A 19,047-nucleotide genomic window follows, 5' to 3' on the forward strand; every position below is an offset into this window, starting at 1 on the left:
TAATCTAAACTAATCCAAATAACCTAAATAAATTAATAAATAAATAATCAAAAGCCTAAAACTAAACCAAAATAATCAGAACTAAACCTAATAACCTAAATAAACTAATAAATAAATAATCAAAAGCCTAAAACTAAACCAAACTAATCTAAACTAATCCAAATAACCTAAATAAACAATAAATAATCAAAAGCCTAAAACTAAACCAACATAATCTAAACTAATCCAAATAACCTAAATAAACCAATAAATAAATAATCAAAAGCCTAAAACTAAACCAAACTAATCTAAACTAATCCAAATAACCTAAATAAACTAATATAAAAATAATCAAAAGCCTTATCATTGTTGTGTAAGGCTAACAACACCACTCCATCGCCCTTCCCTTCCTTTCATTACCGCATCCGTGAGGGGAATGAAACAAGGCACTGGACATAAGGGTTTTCTTATTATAAAGACTATGGCGTATTGCAACTTTATATCACATCACTCATCTAACACAGGAACCAATGCTCTCGCCCCACCGCCGCCGCCACCACCACCAGACATTAAATTCCAGCTCATACAGAAAGGGTACAGTAGATGAAAAAGTAAATTAATAGAAAGAGCAACTAACTATTATGGAGAATACAGGTCGGCTTAAAGGCTAACAATGACGCTGTGTGGGTCTCGGGGTTGTTTTATAAGACATTTCGCCGCCCAAGAACACAAATTTGACAAGGCTTTCATAGGAGTTGTGGGCATTTTCAGTAGTAGTTTTATTACCCCGGTGGTAGTTTGAGCCTTTTTCTATACCAAAACCTAAAGACCAATTAGAACCCAACTGACCCCCTCTTTGACCTTTAGAAATAGCTGAAGTGAGAAGCGAAAGTCTTATAATACCGACCTTGAAGAGCCAGTTCCACAGTCCAACACACGAGGCTTTGCAGTCGCCCAAACCAAACTATTCAACCCTCTACACTCCGCAATGGTTACGTTTTCAGCGCAACACCAGATACACAAGAGGTTTCCCGTGTGGCTTCCTCAAATTTCTTTACTTAACCCGGTAGCAGCGACGGGCCAAATTTGTGGCTTTACAGTGTAACAGCGACGGGCCAAATTTGTGGCTTTACAGTGTACCAGTGACGGAACAAATTTGTGGCTTTACAGTGTACCAGCGACGGGCCAAATTTGTGGCTTTACCATGTACCAGCGACGGGACAAATTTGTGGCTTTACAGTGTAACAGCAACGGGCCAAATTTGTGGCTTTACCATGTACCAGCGACGGGCCAAATTTGTGGCTTTACCATGTACCAGCGACGGGACAAATTTGTGGCTTTACCATGTACCAGCGACGGGCCAAATTTGTGGCTTTACCATGTACCAGCGACGGGACAAATTTGTGGCTTTACAGTGTACCAGCGACGGGCCAAATTTTTCCCATGATATAAACCCAAAAAAATAGATGGTGCATAAACTGATCACAAATGCATTGCTATATATTATGAAATGGTTTGGGTGAGTGATGATTTTTTCTCATTTTCTCGCTTAGAGGAGCCCTTGAGAAACATGATCCCGCAGCTACCGGGTTGCATATGGACACCAAACACTACACAAGGAATTTTTGAAGTCTTTGGTTGATTGACTGGACTAAAATCATGGCGCCGCAACTGTATTGGTCATATGGCGCCAGATTTGGTATTGGTTTGGAGGCGTACTAACCCACCATGGCGAACTGTGAATGTGGCACTCAAAACTTAATAAAATCTTGTGTTGCCTGAATCCAGTGCAACATTTCAACTTAACATAATCATGGGTCCGGTTTTTACCAGGCTTACATCAAGATCAGAAGCAATACATATTCTTAACAAAGGATATACTATGAAAAGCTGCAGTAGTCTAATATTCATGGTATAAAAAGTAAACATAATACAGTTTTTGAGTTAGGAGCTGTGGGTTAAAAAGTATAATGATACAATTTTTTAGTTCGGGGCTGTGGGTTCAAAAATATCATAGTACAGTTTTTGAGTTAGGAGCTGTGGGTTCAAAAATAAAACAGTACAATTTTTGAGTTAGGGGCTGTGGGTTCAAAAATATAACAGTACAGTTTTTGAGTTAGGAGCTGTGGGTTCAAAAATAAAACAGTACAATTTTTTAGTTAGGGGCTGTGGGTTCAAAAATATAACAATACAATTTTTTAGTTAGGGGCTGTGGGTTCAAAAATATCATAGTACAGTTTTTGAGTTAGGAGCTGTGGGTTCAAAAATAAAACAGTACAATTTTTGAGTTAGGGGCTGTGGGTTCAAAAATAAAACAGTACAATTTTTTAGTTAGGGGCTGTGGGTTCAAAAATATAACAGTTAGGGGCTGTGGGTTCAAAAATATAACAGTTAGGGGCTGTGGGTTCAAAAATATAACAGTTAGGGGCTGTGGGTTCAAAAATATAACAGTTAGGGGCTGTGGGTTCAAAAATATAACAGTTAGGGGCTGTGGGTTCAAAAATATAACAGTTAGGGGCTGTGGGTTCAAAAATATAACAGTTTGGGGCTGTGGGTTCAAAAACATAATAGTCCAATTTTTGAGTGAGAAGCTTGGGTGTGTGTTAGCATGATGGTGGTGGAGGTGATGACCGAAAATGCCAGTCATATCTTTGTAGTCCACCCACGTCATCCACAGCCACCCATATATCGTCACCCTCATAAAATATTCGCCTGTCATTTTTCAGCGATTTCCAGGTTTTTGTCCACGTCAATTTTCCAACATGTGACGCCCATTTTGGTATAGTTGCCTTCGTCATTCAGGGCTTCAGTGTTCTAGAATTGACCTTTTCATTTCTGCGTAGATCTTAAGCCAAGTGATAGTGACAGTTCTTTTCTGATCTCCCGTGTTAAGTAGAAAACAATGACTTGGGCGGGTTTTTTTACGAGGGTGATGATATACTAAGAGAGGATGTGTAGTTGTATCTTATGATGTTTACTTTTCCTCACTGATCAAACACTCTCCTGCATGAAGAAAAAAAAAAAAAAAAAATCGGAGGGTGATGACATACTAAGAGAGGATGTATAGTAGTACCTTATGATGTTTATTTTTCCTCACTAATCAAACTCTCTCCTGCATGAAGACAAAAAAAAAAATAAATAAATAAATAAATAAAATAAAAAATCAATCCAAACATTGTCATCCCTCCTAATCATCACTGGACTTCCCGATACAACACTTGACGCCCACCTTTGTGCTTCACTGTGTTGCGCTGTGTTGCATGACGGCTACACACATGGATACATACGCACGTCCGGCAGTTTATGTGTGAGTGTTGCGCGTACAGAAAGGTTATACATACATACATACACACATACATAAATGGCTCCTGTGTAACAATATATATAAACTTGACTACATATGAACTTTTGACTGGACATAAGCAAAATCCAAAAAACACCAAAACGAGCTAAAGTAAACGATATAATGATTCATGTCGATATATTACACTTATTTTTGCTTTTGTGATGTGTCTGTGAACCTGCTGGGGTCTCTTCTTCAACAACAGACAAAGGCCCACTAAGAAAGAGCTCTCTGTCCTTCGCTTCCGTTCTCCGTAATAAGTAACTCGTGCGTGTGTGTCTCTATGGTGGTTTATACATGGACGCACACACACAGACGCACACACGGGAATATATGGTTGAGATGGTGACACTCTTGCACGCACACTAAAGCCCCGTTCACACTGTGCCAACTCTGGACCACGACAACCCAGCGATTTTCAGGCCCCCTTCACACTGTGCCGAGTCAGCATCCGGCGATCTCTTTCCTCTTTCCAACCATGTGCGACCCTTCCACATCAATATTTCACACCCAAGGCCTCGTGTACCCCGAATCGCCGCATTGTCATGGCCCAGAGTCGGCAGTGTGAATGGGGTTTAAGTCAGTATTTTTGAGTTTGCTATCATAACGCAGAGGGAATCTTATAGGTTATTTTAGTGATCTACAGTTGGGAAAAAGTGTTTGAGGTCATAATCCTGGTCTTGAGTACTGTTCTCTTCTCCTCCGCCACCAATGACAACAAGGTAAGGCTGTAAAAGAACATACCTGCACTCACTGATATATGACATAGAATAGTGATAAATTTGACTCTTTCAAAATTGTACATGACTATAATTTACATGACTCAAAAGATTCAACTCATCTTGTTTAATGTGAACGCAGCAGAGGTAAAAGTTCATGGGAATTCTTCAACTTTCCTTTACCTGTCGAGAAAAATTGTGTATATACCATAATTTCATGTTAACTTGTTTCGTGAATTCTCAGCTCGCCATTCCATATTCAATAAAGAGAAGAGCATTTTCAGATACTACCGTACTTTCAAATTCATATATATACCTATGAGTTAAGAAAAAAGTACACTTGTTCTACACTTACATAATGCCCAGATACCTTAAGCCCCTCTTCACCCCTGTAAACCAGTGGAGTAACACAAGCTAAAATACATGTTAGTACGCTAAGGCCTGCCGAGGGTTGTGAGCGACTCTCCTCTTCTCACACATGTCTACGGTTACAGTTATGGCACTCTCCTCACTGATCAGGAGTCTTTGTGAACACTGTTGTGACGCTAAACCCGACGCTACCTACCTATGCTCCTTGTCCCCTTATAAGCCCACATGCCCTTGTTCCTATCTTCACCCCACTACGTACCCTCTCACACACTTACCATCTCATCGCCTCATTGGTACTAACTCACCACCCACAGATCACCCAATGCTACCTACCTAGTGTTCCTTGTCCCCTTATAAGCCCACATGCCCTTCCTCCTTTCCTTCACCCCACTATCCTCTCACACACTACCAACTCCCCACTGGTCACCCAACGCTACCGACGTCTCCTTGTCCTTCAATACCCTTATATCAGTCCTTCTTCCACCTTACTAACTCCACATATACTACCAATTTTCTGTCACCACTTAAAAACTTATTGACACTACTTCATCACTACCACATAAACCACATCTATTCACTCTATCACACTGCCAAAATCTCTCGACAGCTGCCCTTCCTCCCTACACTCAGCATCCCACTACCTGATGCGCTACTACCCCAAACCATCCTACTGTCATCATATCCAACTACCACACAGCGCTGCCCCCCTCGCTGCAACCACCACTTGCTACCATAGTCTAAGTCATCCTAGAATCATATGATCACCTTTTATAATCACAATCATTCTAGACTTGGAAGATTTCGGGGATAATGTAATAGTTTTTTTATCACACATTTTTCCTTATCTTGCTAGCGCTAAATGAGAAAGGTAATGGCAAAGGGTATTAGGGTAGTTTAAATATACTTACTAAGGACATTTTTCTTTCAGGGGATAATCAATGCATACTTACTTGAATAGAGAAAAATACTACAGCCTAATGTCCTGATCATCGTCAAATCAAACTAGTATTATTTCCGGAGCTGCTGTGACCTCAAGATCCACTAAACTATATAAGAAAAAAAAATTACACACACACACACACAAAGAAACAAACCTATTAATCAACTATCTTTATCTTTTTTTTCTATGGATTTCTCGCAACTTCCCCGACTAAAGATACACATTCATTCCCCTCCTTTTTTTATCCTGAGTAGAATTAAACATCCCCTTAAAATCCTGGTCCCCTAACTTTCTTATACAAGGAAGAGAAGGTTTGGTATTATTCTACTTACCTAGCTTAGACCCAAGGATAAAAGGTGCCTAATAAGAGAAATTTTAGCCGATGAAGAACAGAATGGACGAAGGTTTGGATCAGCAGCAGACACCATTAATCCAACTCCTCCCTCCCCTTGTCATGGCACTCTCTAATTCCTCCTTCCCTCCCCTGACCTCCTATCCTATCCATACTCCACTCTGATTCCCTGTTGTTTATTGCTACTTTTCCTTTCCTTCCTGCCAACCACCTTCTTTTCCTCCCTTTCCTTTACCCCTGCTAACCACTCTCTCCTTCCTCCTTCCCTCCCGTGACTAATGCCCATCCTATCCATGCTCCGCTCCCATGCCCTCTCGTTTTTTGCTCCTTTTCCTTTCCTTCAGTCCTGCAAACCACTTTCCTTTCCTTTACTCCTGCTAACTACCCTCCTTTCCTCCGTCCATCTGATGTCGTTAAACCCTCCTATTGTTAGTATTCTTTTTCACACCTAGTTCCCTGTTGTTTTTTGCTCCTTTTCCTCTCCCTCCTGCCAACCACTTTCCTTTCCTCCCTTTCCTTTACTCCTGCTAACCATCCCCATTTCCTACCTTCATCTGGTCTCCTGTTTTACTCTCCTATTGTTAGTATTCTTTTTCACACCGAAGTTCCCTGTTGTTTTTTACTCCTTTTCCTCTCCCTCCTGCCAACAACTTTCCTTTCCTCCTGCTAACCACCCTCCCTTCCTCCCTTCATATGGTGTCCTGTATTACCCTCCTATTGTTAGTATTCCTTTTCACACCAAGGTTAATATTTTGTCTCACCAGTTTTGCTTACGGCTACCCAAGCAACACTGTTCTCGCTAATAAAATCAACACAAAAGCCAAGCAACACTCGCGTCATATACTGCTTAGAGTAGAATATGATAACAATACATGTTTCTTACGCGCTATGTATGGGAAACAGCTGTTGGTCTGGTGGTGTGGATATACAGAAGAAACATGCAAGGCTGTGGCATATATGTGTGTGTCTGTGTGATCATGTATATCCCAGAATCTTGTGTATACTTTTTTGCACACATGACTTCATTCAGCAAAGCAAATCAATTCTTACGTCTAAAAATGTGTGTGTGTGTGTGTGTGTGTGTGTGTGTGTGTGTGTGTGTGATCATGTATATTTCAGAATCTTGTGTATACTTTTTTGCACACACGATTTCATTCAGCAAAGCAAATCAATTCTTACGTCTGAATAATGTATGTGTGTGTGTGTGTGTGTGTGTGTGTGTATCAACGTCTGCATATGTACAGTACAGATCAAAAAAATGAGAAATACATGAACAGGTTATGTCTTAGGGAAAATCTTTAATAAATTAGAAAACTCTGCCTCCTCTTCACACCGCTGCTTCCCTAAGGCCTTTACAGGGAGCCGCCGTCACCTCCGCTCGGCCTCCACCCCCGGCTCCTCTTATACACTGACTGGCCGTTAACATGATATATACTAAAATCTAACAATGGCAAAAACTTCGGCTGCCAAACCATACACACAGTAGAATCTCTTAAAAATACATACAGTGGGTTATATATACACAGAAGATGATGGTTGGCAACTCGGTATAACAAGTAAAAGAGGATAAACTAATCAACGGGCATTGTGACCTCTAAGTGTGGGTGACCGGAGGAACTCAAGTGGTCATTCCTCCTCTGCTCTTTCCTCGTAACAATCCTTAAAATTTTTCTTCTTTCTTTTCTTCTATCCTTCCTTCCTTCCCTCATTTCATACTTGCTTTCTTCCCTCCTTCCTTCCTTCCTTTCTTCCCTCCTTCAGCACTTCCTTCCTTCTCTCCTTTTGATCCTTCCTTCCTTCCCTCTTTCACATCCTCCACAGACATGCATGAAAGTTAAACCAGTATTCTTTTCATTATCTTACATTAGGTGTGTGTGTGTGTGTGTGTGTGTGTGTGTGTGTGTGTGTGTGTGTGTGTGTGTGTGGACATGGATACTGCTATAGACAAAGAGTTACACAGACTTAATGAGGAAGGAGAAGTCTGTACGTATATGACACAGTTGCAACTAATGAGTGTACAGCCTGTGTGTGTGTGCGTGTGTGTGTGTGTGTGTGTGTGTGGATATGTGTAGTACAGGTATATATGCATGATTGGGTGTACTTGTGGCGGGGGTGGTGGCTTTACAGGTCTGGTACGGAGTGGTCCATGAACTTGACGAGGGAGGAGGCCATATGCTTCATCATGTGCTTGTAGACAAAGGCCGGCATGACGGTGACGGTGACCACCTGTCCACACTCGTTGATCAGCGCCGTGATCTCCTTGTCCTTCACGCCCACCACGTTCTGTCCATTCACCTGTAACGGACGGAAGGGAGGGATCAGTATGGTGTCCTTCAAAATTTTGCCTTTCTTTAACCTGCTTCTATTTTCAGCATTTTTATTGTTACCCATTCACTAGTAAATTTGATAGTAGTAGTGAGCTGTGAGTCTTCTAATGTCTTTTATTTGGCTATCTGTCTGTGAATTTGTGACCCAAACAGCTATCTATCCAAAGTTCCTAACCCAGTAATGGATTGAGGCCCTCAGAAGAAATCTTTCCAAAGGCCACAAAACTACCCATGGATATAGTACCTACAATCTCTACAAAAGCCTTATCAAATGTAGGTAAGTGTGTAAGCCCTGAAATGTTTAAGAATATAGACGTTGGCAGGAAAGATAAAGGAAGGAAGAAATGGGAAAGGAGAAGAGGGAAGGATGAACGGAGGAAAGAAATAGGGAAAGGAACCCTCACAAACTAACAAACATACATATTCCAAACACATGCGTACCTCCAGCAAGTTGTGTTCGGTGAGCAGGCCGTTGCGAGCAGCTGAGGAGTCCTTGACGAGCGCCGTGATTTCACCGTCGCGGAACTGGAAGCCGATGTGTCCTGAGCTGTCCTTGTGCAGGGTGACGGTCCGCTCGAAGGGCCTAGAGGAGGAAGAGGAGGTCAGTGGTGGGAGGAAGGACTGATGAAGTGATGGAATGATGGGTGATGAGAATGGTAGACAAGTTAAGTGGGTAGGACTGATTGAAATGACAAGACAGGAAATAAAGATCAAATTAGAACCCAAACATCAGATTAGTAAGGCTTGAAATAATTAAAAGAAAGGAGATTAAGGATGGGTGGACTAGTAGAATGATGGATGATGAGGAAGGTGGACAAGTTAAAAGGACAGAAGGGATGAAATGACAAGACAGGTAATAGAGCAATACAGATAATCAGAGCCAAAACCTCAGACTAATAAGGGTTGTACTAATGAAAAGAAAGGATAATAGGTAATGAGCTGTTAAAAAGGAGTAAATAAGAACCCAAACATCAAACTAGTGAGGGTTGAACTAATAAAAAGAAAGGATTGGTAATGGACTAGAGATAAAAGATAAAACAAGATGAATATATTATGAGCTTGACAATCCTGCATAAATATAGAGAAGGTAAGATAGAAGGTAAGATAAGAGAAGGTATGGTAAGGTAAGGTATGGTAAGGTAAGAGGGTAAGGTGAGGTAAGGTAAGGTAAGGTAAGGTGAGGTAAGGTAAGGTAAGGTAAGGTGAGATAAGGTAAGGTAAGGTAAGGTAAGGTAAGGTGAGGTAAGGTAAGGTAAGGTAAGGTGAGGTAAGGTAAGGTAAGTAAGGCAAGGTAAGTAAGGGAAGGAAAGTAAGGGAAGGAAAGTAAGGGAAGGTAAGTAAGAGAAGGTAAGACAAAATAGACGGTGTAAGAGAGGGTAAGATAGAGGGTAAGAAGGCAAGGTAAGAGAGAGTAAGGCAAGGTAGGGTAAGGTAAAAGGGTAAGAACATGTAAGCTGTAACCCACCTGTCGCGCACGGCCAGCTTTATCCCATTGGCCGGGGACTTCTTGAGGTGGTCGTGCACCTTTTCCATGGAGAAGCCGGCCACTGTGACCCCATTGACCTGCAACACCTGGTCACCGAACCGCAGGCCTGGGGAGGGAGGGGACAGTGGGGTAAGTATCAGGATCAGTTACCTGTTATCGACTCTAAAATAGTGGATCAATTTTCTATCATGTGACACGAATTTCAGTTTTATCATTGAGGGAAGTGTGTGTCTGAAATTACCCTTAGCATTTCTGCCTAAATCATAAGTCGAATTAGAAAATGACGAGTTTTTTCAATTTCTCCACTCAAAATTGACCTCTCTTTTGGCTACTCTTTACTTTTGTCTTTTATGGGAGCGGCGAGTAGCGGGCTTTTTTTTTTCACTCTCTTTTGCTGCCCTTGAGCCGTCTCCTTTGATGTAAAATTAAAAAATCCCAAAAAAGTAGAAAAAATGATGACTTTGAGGGCACACAACAGCACTCACCCGCCATGGCTGCCGGCGAGTTCTTCTTCACCAGACACACGAACACGCCCTTGTTGATGGCCTTGACCCTCATGCCCACCTTGCCGTCACTGTCCTTGCACAGCGTCACCTGGAAGAAAGAAGACTCAGTGTTACGTGAAGTCAAATATGGCAGAGAATAAGGAAACTAATATTACCATAATTTCCACATAATCACCATAATTTCCATATAATCACCATAATTTCCATATAATCAACCCAATAAATTAAAGGCTAGGGCTGATTTTTTTTTTTTTTTTTTTTTTTTTAAAGTAGAGGGAACAATTCAAGGGCAAAAAAAAGGAAACAATAATGAAAATAAAAATGCCTGCTATTCAAATAACAAATAAATACACATAACAATGACAGTAATAATAATGAGTAGTGACGGTATGTGTCGGTGGAAAATTAGGATGGTGACAAAAATTAAAATGATGGTAGTGATGATATAAGTATTGACAACAGACCCATGACTCACCTCCCTGATGGCGTTGGTGACCTGAGCGCGCTGAAGGCCTGGTGAGGAGCCGGAGATGGGCGCAACCACCCCCAACGGCATGACAGAGGATCCCCCCGGCACTGCCACGGCACTCTGGGGATGGACGGGAGTAAGGTTAATGTGAGCCTTGGGGAGAAGGGAAAGGAGGGGGAGAGAAGAAAAGGAAGAAAGGTAACGGAAGGAAATGGAAAGAAGATAAAAGGAAAGGAATGGAAAGGAAAAAGGAGAGAAATGAGAAAGGAAAGGGGAGGAAAGGAAGGAATGGAAATGAGGAAAATAAATGACAAAGAAAAGTGAAGGAAAGGAGGAAAGGTAAGGAAGGGGAGAGAAGAGAGAGGTAAGAGGAGAAAGGAAAAGAAAGAAAAGGAGGAAGGGTAATGAAGGGGAGAAAAGAAAAGGCATAGAGAAAAAAACAAAAGAAAAGAAAAGGAAAGGGAGTCTGGAGTGACAGAATGCTTGGAAGATCTGGACGTATTAGCCTCAGAGTGGAATATACTTAAAAAAAAAATACAACTAGGTGAAAATAATAACCATAATCATCAATAGCACAAATAACAATAACATGAAATACTATCCAATCCATAATGCATATAAATAACACAAACAAAGAAAAAAATAATGGACACTCACAGGGGGTCGCTGTGCCACTGGGAGGTACTCGGGCATGTTGGCAGCGATGACCTCCTGCGTGAACTCCAGTCCCATGTAGTCATCCAGCGTGGGGTACAGGTGCTCCAGGCCCTGCCGAGACACGAGGGTTAGAGACACACACACACACACACACACCACACACACACACACACACACACATACATACAGAGGTGGAGGCAGACAGTGTATGGCAAAGGATAAGACAGACAAATATAGATAAGGAGACAGGACCACACAAAGTTATCTCAGGTAAGAGAAGTTAAGATAGAAGGTAAGAAGGTAAGAAGGCAAGGTAAGAGAAGGTACAGTAAGGTAAGTTAAGAAGGTAAGTAAGAGAAGGTAAGAAGGTCAGGCAAGATAGAAGATAAGGTGTAAGAGAGGGTAAGATAGAAGGTATACGACAACACACACACACACACACATACACACACACACACACACACACACATATTCACTCTACTTTAAATATTTGATTGTTAAAGAAGATAGAGGGAGAATCTGCCTTTGCTAGCGAGATGGATAAGAGAGTAGGAAGGGAGGGAGACTGAGTGGGAGGAGGAAAGGAGAGCAGTTACATCATTCTATAACCCCCAAAAGAGGCCAACATTAACCCTACCATTGCTATGTGTTGAAAAATTATGATATGAAACAAAAAGACACAAAAATACAACTCGAAGGAAATAGAAATTGTAATCGTCACAAATACTACTAAAAAACGTGAAAAATACAACCAATAATCCGTTTAAATAACACAAATTGATAGAGGAAAAATAATAACCACACACACACACACACTCACCTTAGGGGCCTGTGGGGGGTGGAGGGGGTAGGGCGGTGCTCCATACTGGTCATGGGAGGGGGGGGCAGAGGCGGTCATGGCCTGCTGGTTGGCCCTCATCACCTCATTCATCATTTGGACCTGGGCCTGCGGAGGGGCGTAGTGTTAGGCCTTGTGTGTGTTTTGTGGTATCATCGAATTTCATCACAAGAGCAGCAGGTCGAAGATTTTTATTTATTTATTTTTTTCATGCCTGGCCTATGATTTTTTTTTCTCATACCATACAGCTACCATGAGAAATGATTAGTGACTGCATTAAAAACCCATCTAATCCAAACTGTCATTACTCACTTTAATTATCTCTTATTTTGTTTACTTTGAATAGAGTGCAGTCGGTTATCACACCTAAATCCTTGACTGACTTTTTTACAGTCATAGTGTCATCCTTAATCCGAAGAGTGGAAATATCTAGTCTCCTGAGATCCTTGTTCTTCCCCACAATCAAGCATTCAGTTTTATCCTCATTCAGTTTCAATTGCTGTTTAATTACAAGACTGATTAAACAAAAGCACGTCTAATTTACAGTCATTTCCCTTTGGTCTATCATATGTACAAGCATGACTATTAAAACTCCATCATATTTACAGAGCTATCAACTTCCTCTTACACTCTTCCTCTTCCCCTGACCCATACCCCATACCTCCCTTTCCCAATACTTACTCTGCCCATTTGGTCCACCTTCATATCCTCGAGTGATGGGTAAAGACTCATTTTGCTGATCTGTGGACAAGGAAAGAGGCCATCATTATACACAGTGGCATAATGTTATCTTTAAATGTCAATAACGAATCCTAATATTACGGTATCTACTTGGTGTGTGTGTGTGTGTGTGTGTGTCATGGGGAAAATGAACAGGAAGGATAAGTAATGATAATAGTTTCCTACTTCAGCAGTTATTTCCTACTGGTTGTGGGTGTGAACCTTGTCTATAATCACTTCAAGGACAAAACAGAAGAAATCATTATCTCGTTTTGTCCGTGAGCCTGTGAAGTGGAAAGATACATAACTGAGAAAGAGAATGCAAATATAAAAAGGAAAAGAAGGAATGAAGTTTACAACAGCCATTCACTTATCACCTCCACTTCATACTTATAACTGTCACTTCTGAGCTCTTGCACAATCTGTTAAATGTCAAGCTCTTTATAACCAGACTCTAAAACCCACCAATCACAAACTTCCATCCCAGAAAGCAAATAATGACTGAACAAATATACCCCACTGGTGATTTTCCACTGAAGGTTTCTCTCTCTCTCTCTCTCTCTCTCTCTCTCTCTCTCTCTCTCTCTCTCTCTCTCTCTCTCTCTTCCTACTCCTCACACTATCACTTCCTGTTTATGGATGAGTAACACGGGGGAATTTTTTGTCTGACGTCAACTAAAATTTCTATCCTTGGTAAATCCTTGCAATACGCCAGACTTCAGGAAAATAGCAACCACGCCCCCCACAAATGGTAATATTGTAGGTAGTGGCATGGCCCAGAGATACCAAGAATAAGCGAGAAGAGAAACCAAAAGAAATGAGTGAGAAGAGCGAGTGACCAAGAGGAACCAAGAACAGAGAGAACACACATATATACACGAGAGGCACTGTAGGAAAAGCAGGAAGAGTTACATTATATCAAACAAAGGAGGCATGGATGATAACAAGAGAAAAAAAAAAGAGTTGGACTAATAGAAGGAAAAAGAAATGTCTACTGATTTTGATAAGGGAAAACATACAAGCTGACAGGAGAGAGAGACAGACAGAGACAGACAGATACACACACACACACACACATGTATATTCACACAAACAACAAAAAAATAATACAGAAATGAAAATATAGAAAGACTGGAGCAAATGTGAGTAAGCGTTTTTAGCTGTTAACACAACCACTGGAAACAGCAAGAAAAAGAATATACAAGTGGAAATATACAGAAGGAATGGAGTGAATGTAATGTGAAGATGTGTATGTTAAGCATTATACAGCTACTGACATACACACACATAAAAAAATAAAAAACACAAATGGAAACAAATAAGAAAGAATGGAGCATATGTGATGAGAATATGTAAGTGTGAGGTATTTGTTATTCAGCTAAACACACACACACACACACACACACACACACACACACACACACACACACACACACACACACACACACCTCAACACAGCACTATAGCAACACACACACACACACACACCTCAGCACAGCACAGCAACACACTCAATCAACTCCCAAAGGCTACTGGTTCAGCTTATCACATGACTCCCACTGAATCACCAACACATGTGACATTGAGGAGATTGACTCACGTTACACCACCATCACTATCACCACCATTACCACTATCATCACCACCATTCCTTTTGAGTTGTTTCTGTTCTTTTCCTCCATCACCAGCTTCACCATCACTTCTGTAGGTTCACTGTCACTAATATGGGGATGGTAACGCGTATATCACCATCCCAACACCATCATCACCATTCCTTTATAGTTGTTTCTGTTGTCTTTCTCTTCAGTCACCATCACCAGCTTCACCATCTTCTCCCTCCTTCACCATCACCAGTACTTGAATGACACATGTATATCACCATCACGAAACACCATACCCATCACCACCATTACCATCATCCTCCCTCTTCCATCACCATCCCCACCACTACTCCTCTCCCTTCTGTCACCATCATCACCATCACCACACGTATAACACCACACCATCACCAGCATTCCTCAGTCACCATCACCACCACCATTTCTCTTCCTCCTCCTCTTCATCCCTAAATCACCATCACTACACCAACATCACTATCATCACAAGAACTAAACACGTATAACACCATCACTACCATTCCTCCTCCTCCTCCTATCACCATCACCACCATTCCTCTTCCTCCTTCTCAGCCCTCAATCACCATCACCATCACTTCACATATACAGGAACTAAACACGTATTATAACACCATCACGTAACACCATACACCCATCACTATCACCATTCCTCCTCCTCCCATCACCATCCCCACCACTCCCCCTCTTCACCATGTCTTCGTATCTCCTTCCTCACCTCTGCTGGGCTTCACGATGCGTCCTAGGAGGTGGAAAAGGACCCCAATGCCTACCAGCGCCGCAATCCTCAACTTTTGTTTATCCTTCACCATCCCAAGTGACGTCATAGAAGATTGTGACGTCACCATTATGGCCTCCAAGCTCCTCCCCCTCCTGCCTTATCTAACTCTCACTAATGTCGTATGATGGTGTTTCTGGATCTTTTTAATGTATTTTAGACTGTTTTTGGCTTTTTCTGGGTCTTTATAATGTATTTTTGGCTTTTTCTGGCTTTTTTTTAATGTTTTTTGGCTTTCTCTGGCTCTTTCTAATGTATTTTTGGCTTTTTATGGCTCTTTTTAATGTATTTTCGCCTTTTTTTGCTCTCATTTTAGATATTTTTGTATATTGATAAATATTCATAGCACTGTCTAATTTTTTGGTGGGTTTTTTTCTCCTCCTCTTCTTCTTCCGCCTTCTTCTCTATTCCTCTGTCCAATGCTGTTTATTTTTTTCCTTTTTTTCAGTTTATTTTTGCATATTAATAAGAATTCATAGCACTGTATAATTTTCTATATTTTTTCTCCTCCTCTTCTTCCTCCTTCTCTATTTCTCTGTCCAGTGCTGTTTATTTTTCCTCATTTTCAGTTTATTTTCTCAATGGTATAACGTCCTACCTATATGAGCTTCGATCCATTTATCTATCTATCTCTTACAAATGTTACAGGCCTATGCTGAGTTTTCCCTTATTTCAATTTATTCCTCTACTCTTTTCCTCCTCATTTCAATTTATTTCTATACAAGCTTCATTATATTATATATCTCTTGAAATTTATGTTAACTTATATTTTCTATTTTCTATCATTTTGCCCTCACTTTCTCCTCTAGCTTCTTCCTCCTCCTCCTGTGTCTCCATTAATTCCTATCTAACTGCCATATGGTATTTTTTCCCTCCATTTCAATTTATTTTCTCATAAATTGTCTAATGAGATTAATTAAATTTGCTCCTCCTCCTCCGCCTTCTCATTTTTCTAACTCTCACAGACGTCGAGAATTTCCTCTTTTAACTATAATTTCCCATATGGCGAGATTGTGCTTCGATTTAATGAGTGATTATAAACTGTAATAGCCTTCTTAAGTGATTTTTTAAGTGATAATAAGAGTGATATGCTGTAATCTCATAAAATTTCATCTACTACCATTAAGTTTCCAATCAGCACAGCATCCATAATTTATTTCTCCTTATCTAAACTTATTTCCACATGACAAACTTACCTAGAGCCAATTTTATATGTGTAAGTTGTTATATTCCTCCAGAAACCTTATGAATAGTTGTTAGTTTGGTGTATTTTAAGGCAAGATATGGAGTTTTAATTAGTATAAGGAAACTCTCCACGAACATGACTCATCTTCACGTGCGGGGATATGACGTCACTGATGGGGTTGTGCACTTCTCAAACTGTTACCTTGGATCATGTAGGTTTTCAATTTCCCTTTCTATTGGATGAGTCATGGATATCGAGTAATCTATTTATGTTCTTCCTTATTTCTCATTATTTCTAGACCTGGATCTGAGGCTTTAATTATTTCTTTGCTATAGGCCTTTTCGATCACCTTAATTTTTGTCTCCCTACAATTTTAATCCATTTGTAACTATTTTCCTCTTTATTTCCAGCTTTCTTCCATTACGTTAATTATCATGTGGCTACTAATTTTAAGTTGTCTATGTCCTTATCTCTTCTACGTACGTACGTCAGTCAAATATGCAAGGACAATCCGATCGACACGTTGCAATCTGATAGGGAAATATATATACGTTAGAATTTTTAAGTTATTTCAGGTAATATTACCATGAAAGTCCTTATCAGTTGCTATAGTGTCACCGCGCGCCGCTATACATCTCGATCGTACTAGTTATACCCAAGATATTCTCTATAATCTTTGGTTTCATGTGATCACCGTTATCTCGCAATTATCATTCTGTAACTGCGCAATGATCGAACAAACCGCAACACACACACACACACACACACACACACGATTGATCAGTTCTTTCCCTTCTTCAAACATAATTCTCTTCAACAAACTTCTTCAAACTTAATCTCGATCTTCAACAAACCTTTCTCTTTAACAAACTTTTCTTCAGCAAACTTCTTCAAACTTAATCTCGATCTTCAACAAACCTTTCTCTTTAACAAACTTTTCTCCAGCAAACTTCTTCAAACTTTAATTCTCTCTCTCTCTCTCTCTCTCTCTCTCTCTCTCTCTCTCTCTCTCTCTCACACACACACACACACACACACACACACTTCAAACTTTTCTCATTGACAGTCTTCTCAGTAAAACTTCTCTTCCCTTCTCTTCAACAAACTTTTCCCTTGTTGTTTACCTGCAACAATAAACTATCAATCAATCAACTATTCGATCTTTACTGCATCAAACTTTTCAACAACTTAAATTAATTCTCGATCTTACACACACACACACGTACACACACACACACACACGCCTTCGATCCGTTAAATATAGAGGCCATTGTAATTCAGTAGACGTGTGATACAAGGAAATGAGATGCAGCGAACAGGAAGGAAGGAAAACCACAAAGACCAAAGACTAGCGGTCCATGACGTGTGACGTGACGAAGGAGTGACGTCACGCGGTGCCCCAAGGCCAGGCCACGCCCCTCCTGGAACCCCCCAAGGGCAAGGCACTCATCCCTTCCCCTCTCCAGCCCTTCTTCAACTTGTTTCCTCTTCTCTTTAGCATTTTCTTCTCATCAAGCTTCTCCAACAAATAAGCTTATAATTAATTCTCTCTTATTGTACGTTGATTATAGGCCGCGGAACTTCTCTCTTCTACAAACTTAATTAATTCTCTTCCCTTCTACTATTTTAATTTTCGTATCAACATTGGTAGGCTACTTCGATCTCTTCAAACTTTTCCCTTCTGTAAACTCTTCTCTTCAATCAAAATGTTCTGGCTTCCACAAACTTAATCTCATCACTTAATTTTTTTTACTCATCGAACTTTATTCTCTTCTAACTTTTATCTTCGTCCAAATTCTCTCCTCTTCGTCAAACTTCCCTTTTATTCAACAAACTCCGTCTTCAGCAAACTTATAATTCCATTCTCTTTCACAAACTTTTATTCTTCTCTCCGACAAACTTCTCAACTAACTTCTTCAAACTTCTCTGCATTCAACAAACTTTTTTTTCTCTCAACTTTTAGTGAATTATTTGGCCTCGCTTGTCTTCCTTGGCCTTTGTGACGCGGTATTAACCCCCATCACCAGCACCACCATTCTCATTAGTCCCTGGGAAGGCCCGCACACCTCTCATTCATGAACATATATTAAAACCTTTGTTGCCGGGGAGCTGGGTGATGGCCGAACCTCCAACCTTTCTGTGATATGTCCGTAGATTTATTTGAGGTGTCCATATATTGAGAAAAGACGAAAGTAGGAATAAAGGAAAGGGAGATAATACATGATAAGAGTAACAGGAGTAATGGAGGAGGGAACGGAGTAGAAAAAGATTATGCAAGAATATGTAGGATTATTTCATGTGTCCATAGAATTCTGTAATATATGTCCGTAGAAATAATTGATTTGTCCACAGAATTGTTTCATGTGATGTGCCCCTAGAATTTAATATTACTGGTCAATGGATGTGTCTGTTTGGAAGTGTACGTGTGTAACAGGTGTATCTGTATGGAATAAAAGTAAAAATGGGGGGTTATTGTACTTATAAGGACCTGCAATAAACTTGTAAAATATCCCTCTTAATTATTTCAATGGAGTTTAGTTACCGTATTGTGAGGCAAGGTTATATACTGTCGGAGAGGTAATTCACATAACATAATTAATTGGTAAACATTAAGTCGAAGAATTTTAAGGTGGAAATGCTTGCAAACATATGGAAAGGTCTTGCAAGCCTTTTATCAAGTGTATGTACGTACCTTTTAGTCTTGCAAGCCTTTTATCAAGTGTATGTACGTACCTTTTAGTCTT

At 40.4% G+C, this 19,047-nt stretch overlaps 1 protein-coding gene across 4 annotated transcripts; it reads right to left on the reverse strand.

Moving 5' to 3' along the window:
- Positions 1 to 429: 429 nt before the first annotated feature.
- Positions 430 to 15,168, reverse strand: LOC127008256 (syntenin-1-like). Of its 4 annotated transcripts, XR_007760927.1 has the most exons (10): positions 15,033 to 15,054; positions 12,667 to 12,726; positions 11,968 to 12,093; positions 11,148 to 11,258; positions 10,497 to 10,610; positions 10,001 to 10,109; positions 9,495 to 9,621; positions 8,471 to 8,612; positions 6,303 to 7,997; positions 430 to 6,150 (listed from the first exon to the last, which is right to left on the reverse strand). XR_007760927.1 is itself a non-coding variant. In XM_050880010.1 (9 exons), exons 2-9 carry the CDS (start codon positions 12,715 to 12,717, stop codon positions 7,824 to 7,826), a joined length of 954 nt encoding a protein of 317 aa, XP_050735967.1. In that variant the 5' UTR covers positions 12,718 to 12,726; positions 15,058 to 15,168; the 3' UTR covers positions 430 to 7,823. The 4 variants fall into 4 exon arrangements, 3 of the variants coding, with proteins under 3 accessions (XP_050735967.1, XP_050735965.1, XP_050735968.1); XM_050880010.1 differs by lacking the exon at positions 15,033 to 15,054 and adding an exon at positions 15,058 to 15,168 and having other exon boundaries at positions 430 to 7,997; XM_050880008.1 differs by having other exon boundaries at positions 430 to 7,997.
- Between the last annotated feature and the right edge of the window lie 3,879 nt (positions 15,169 to 19,047).

The sequence above is a fragment of the Eriocheir sinensis genome, chromosome 37 (genome assembly GCF_024679095.1).
Source record: "Eriocheir sinensis breed Jianghai 21 chromosome 37, ASM2467909v1, whole genome shotgun sequence".
NCBI lineage: Eukaryota > Metazoa > Arthropoda > Malacostraca > Decapoda > Varunidae > Eriocheir > Eriocheir sinensis.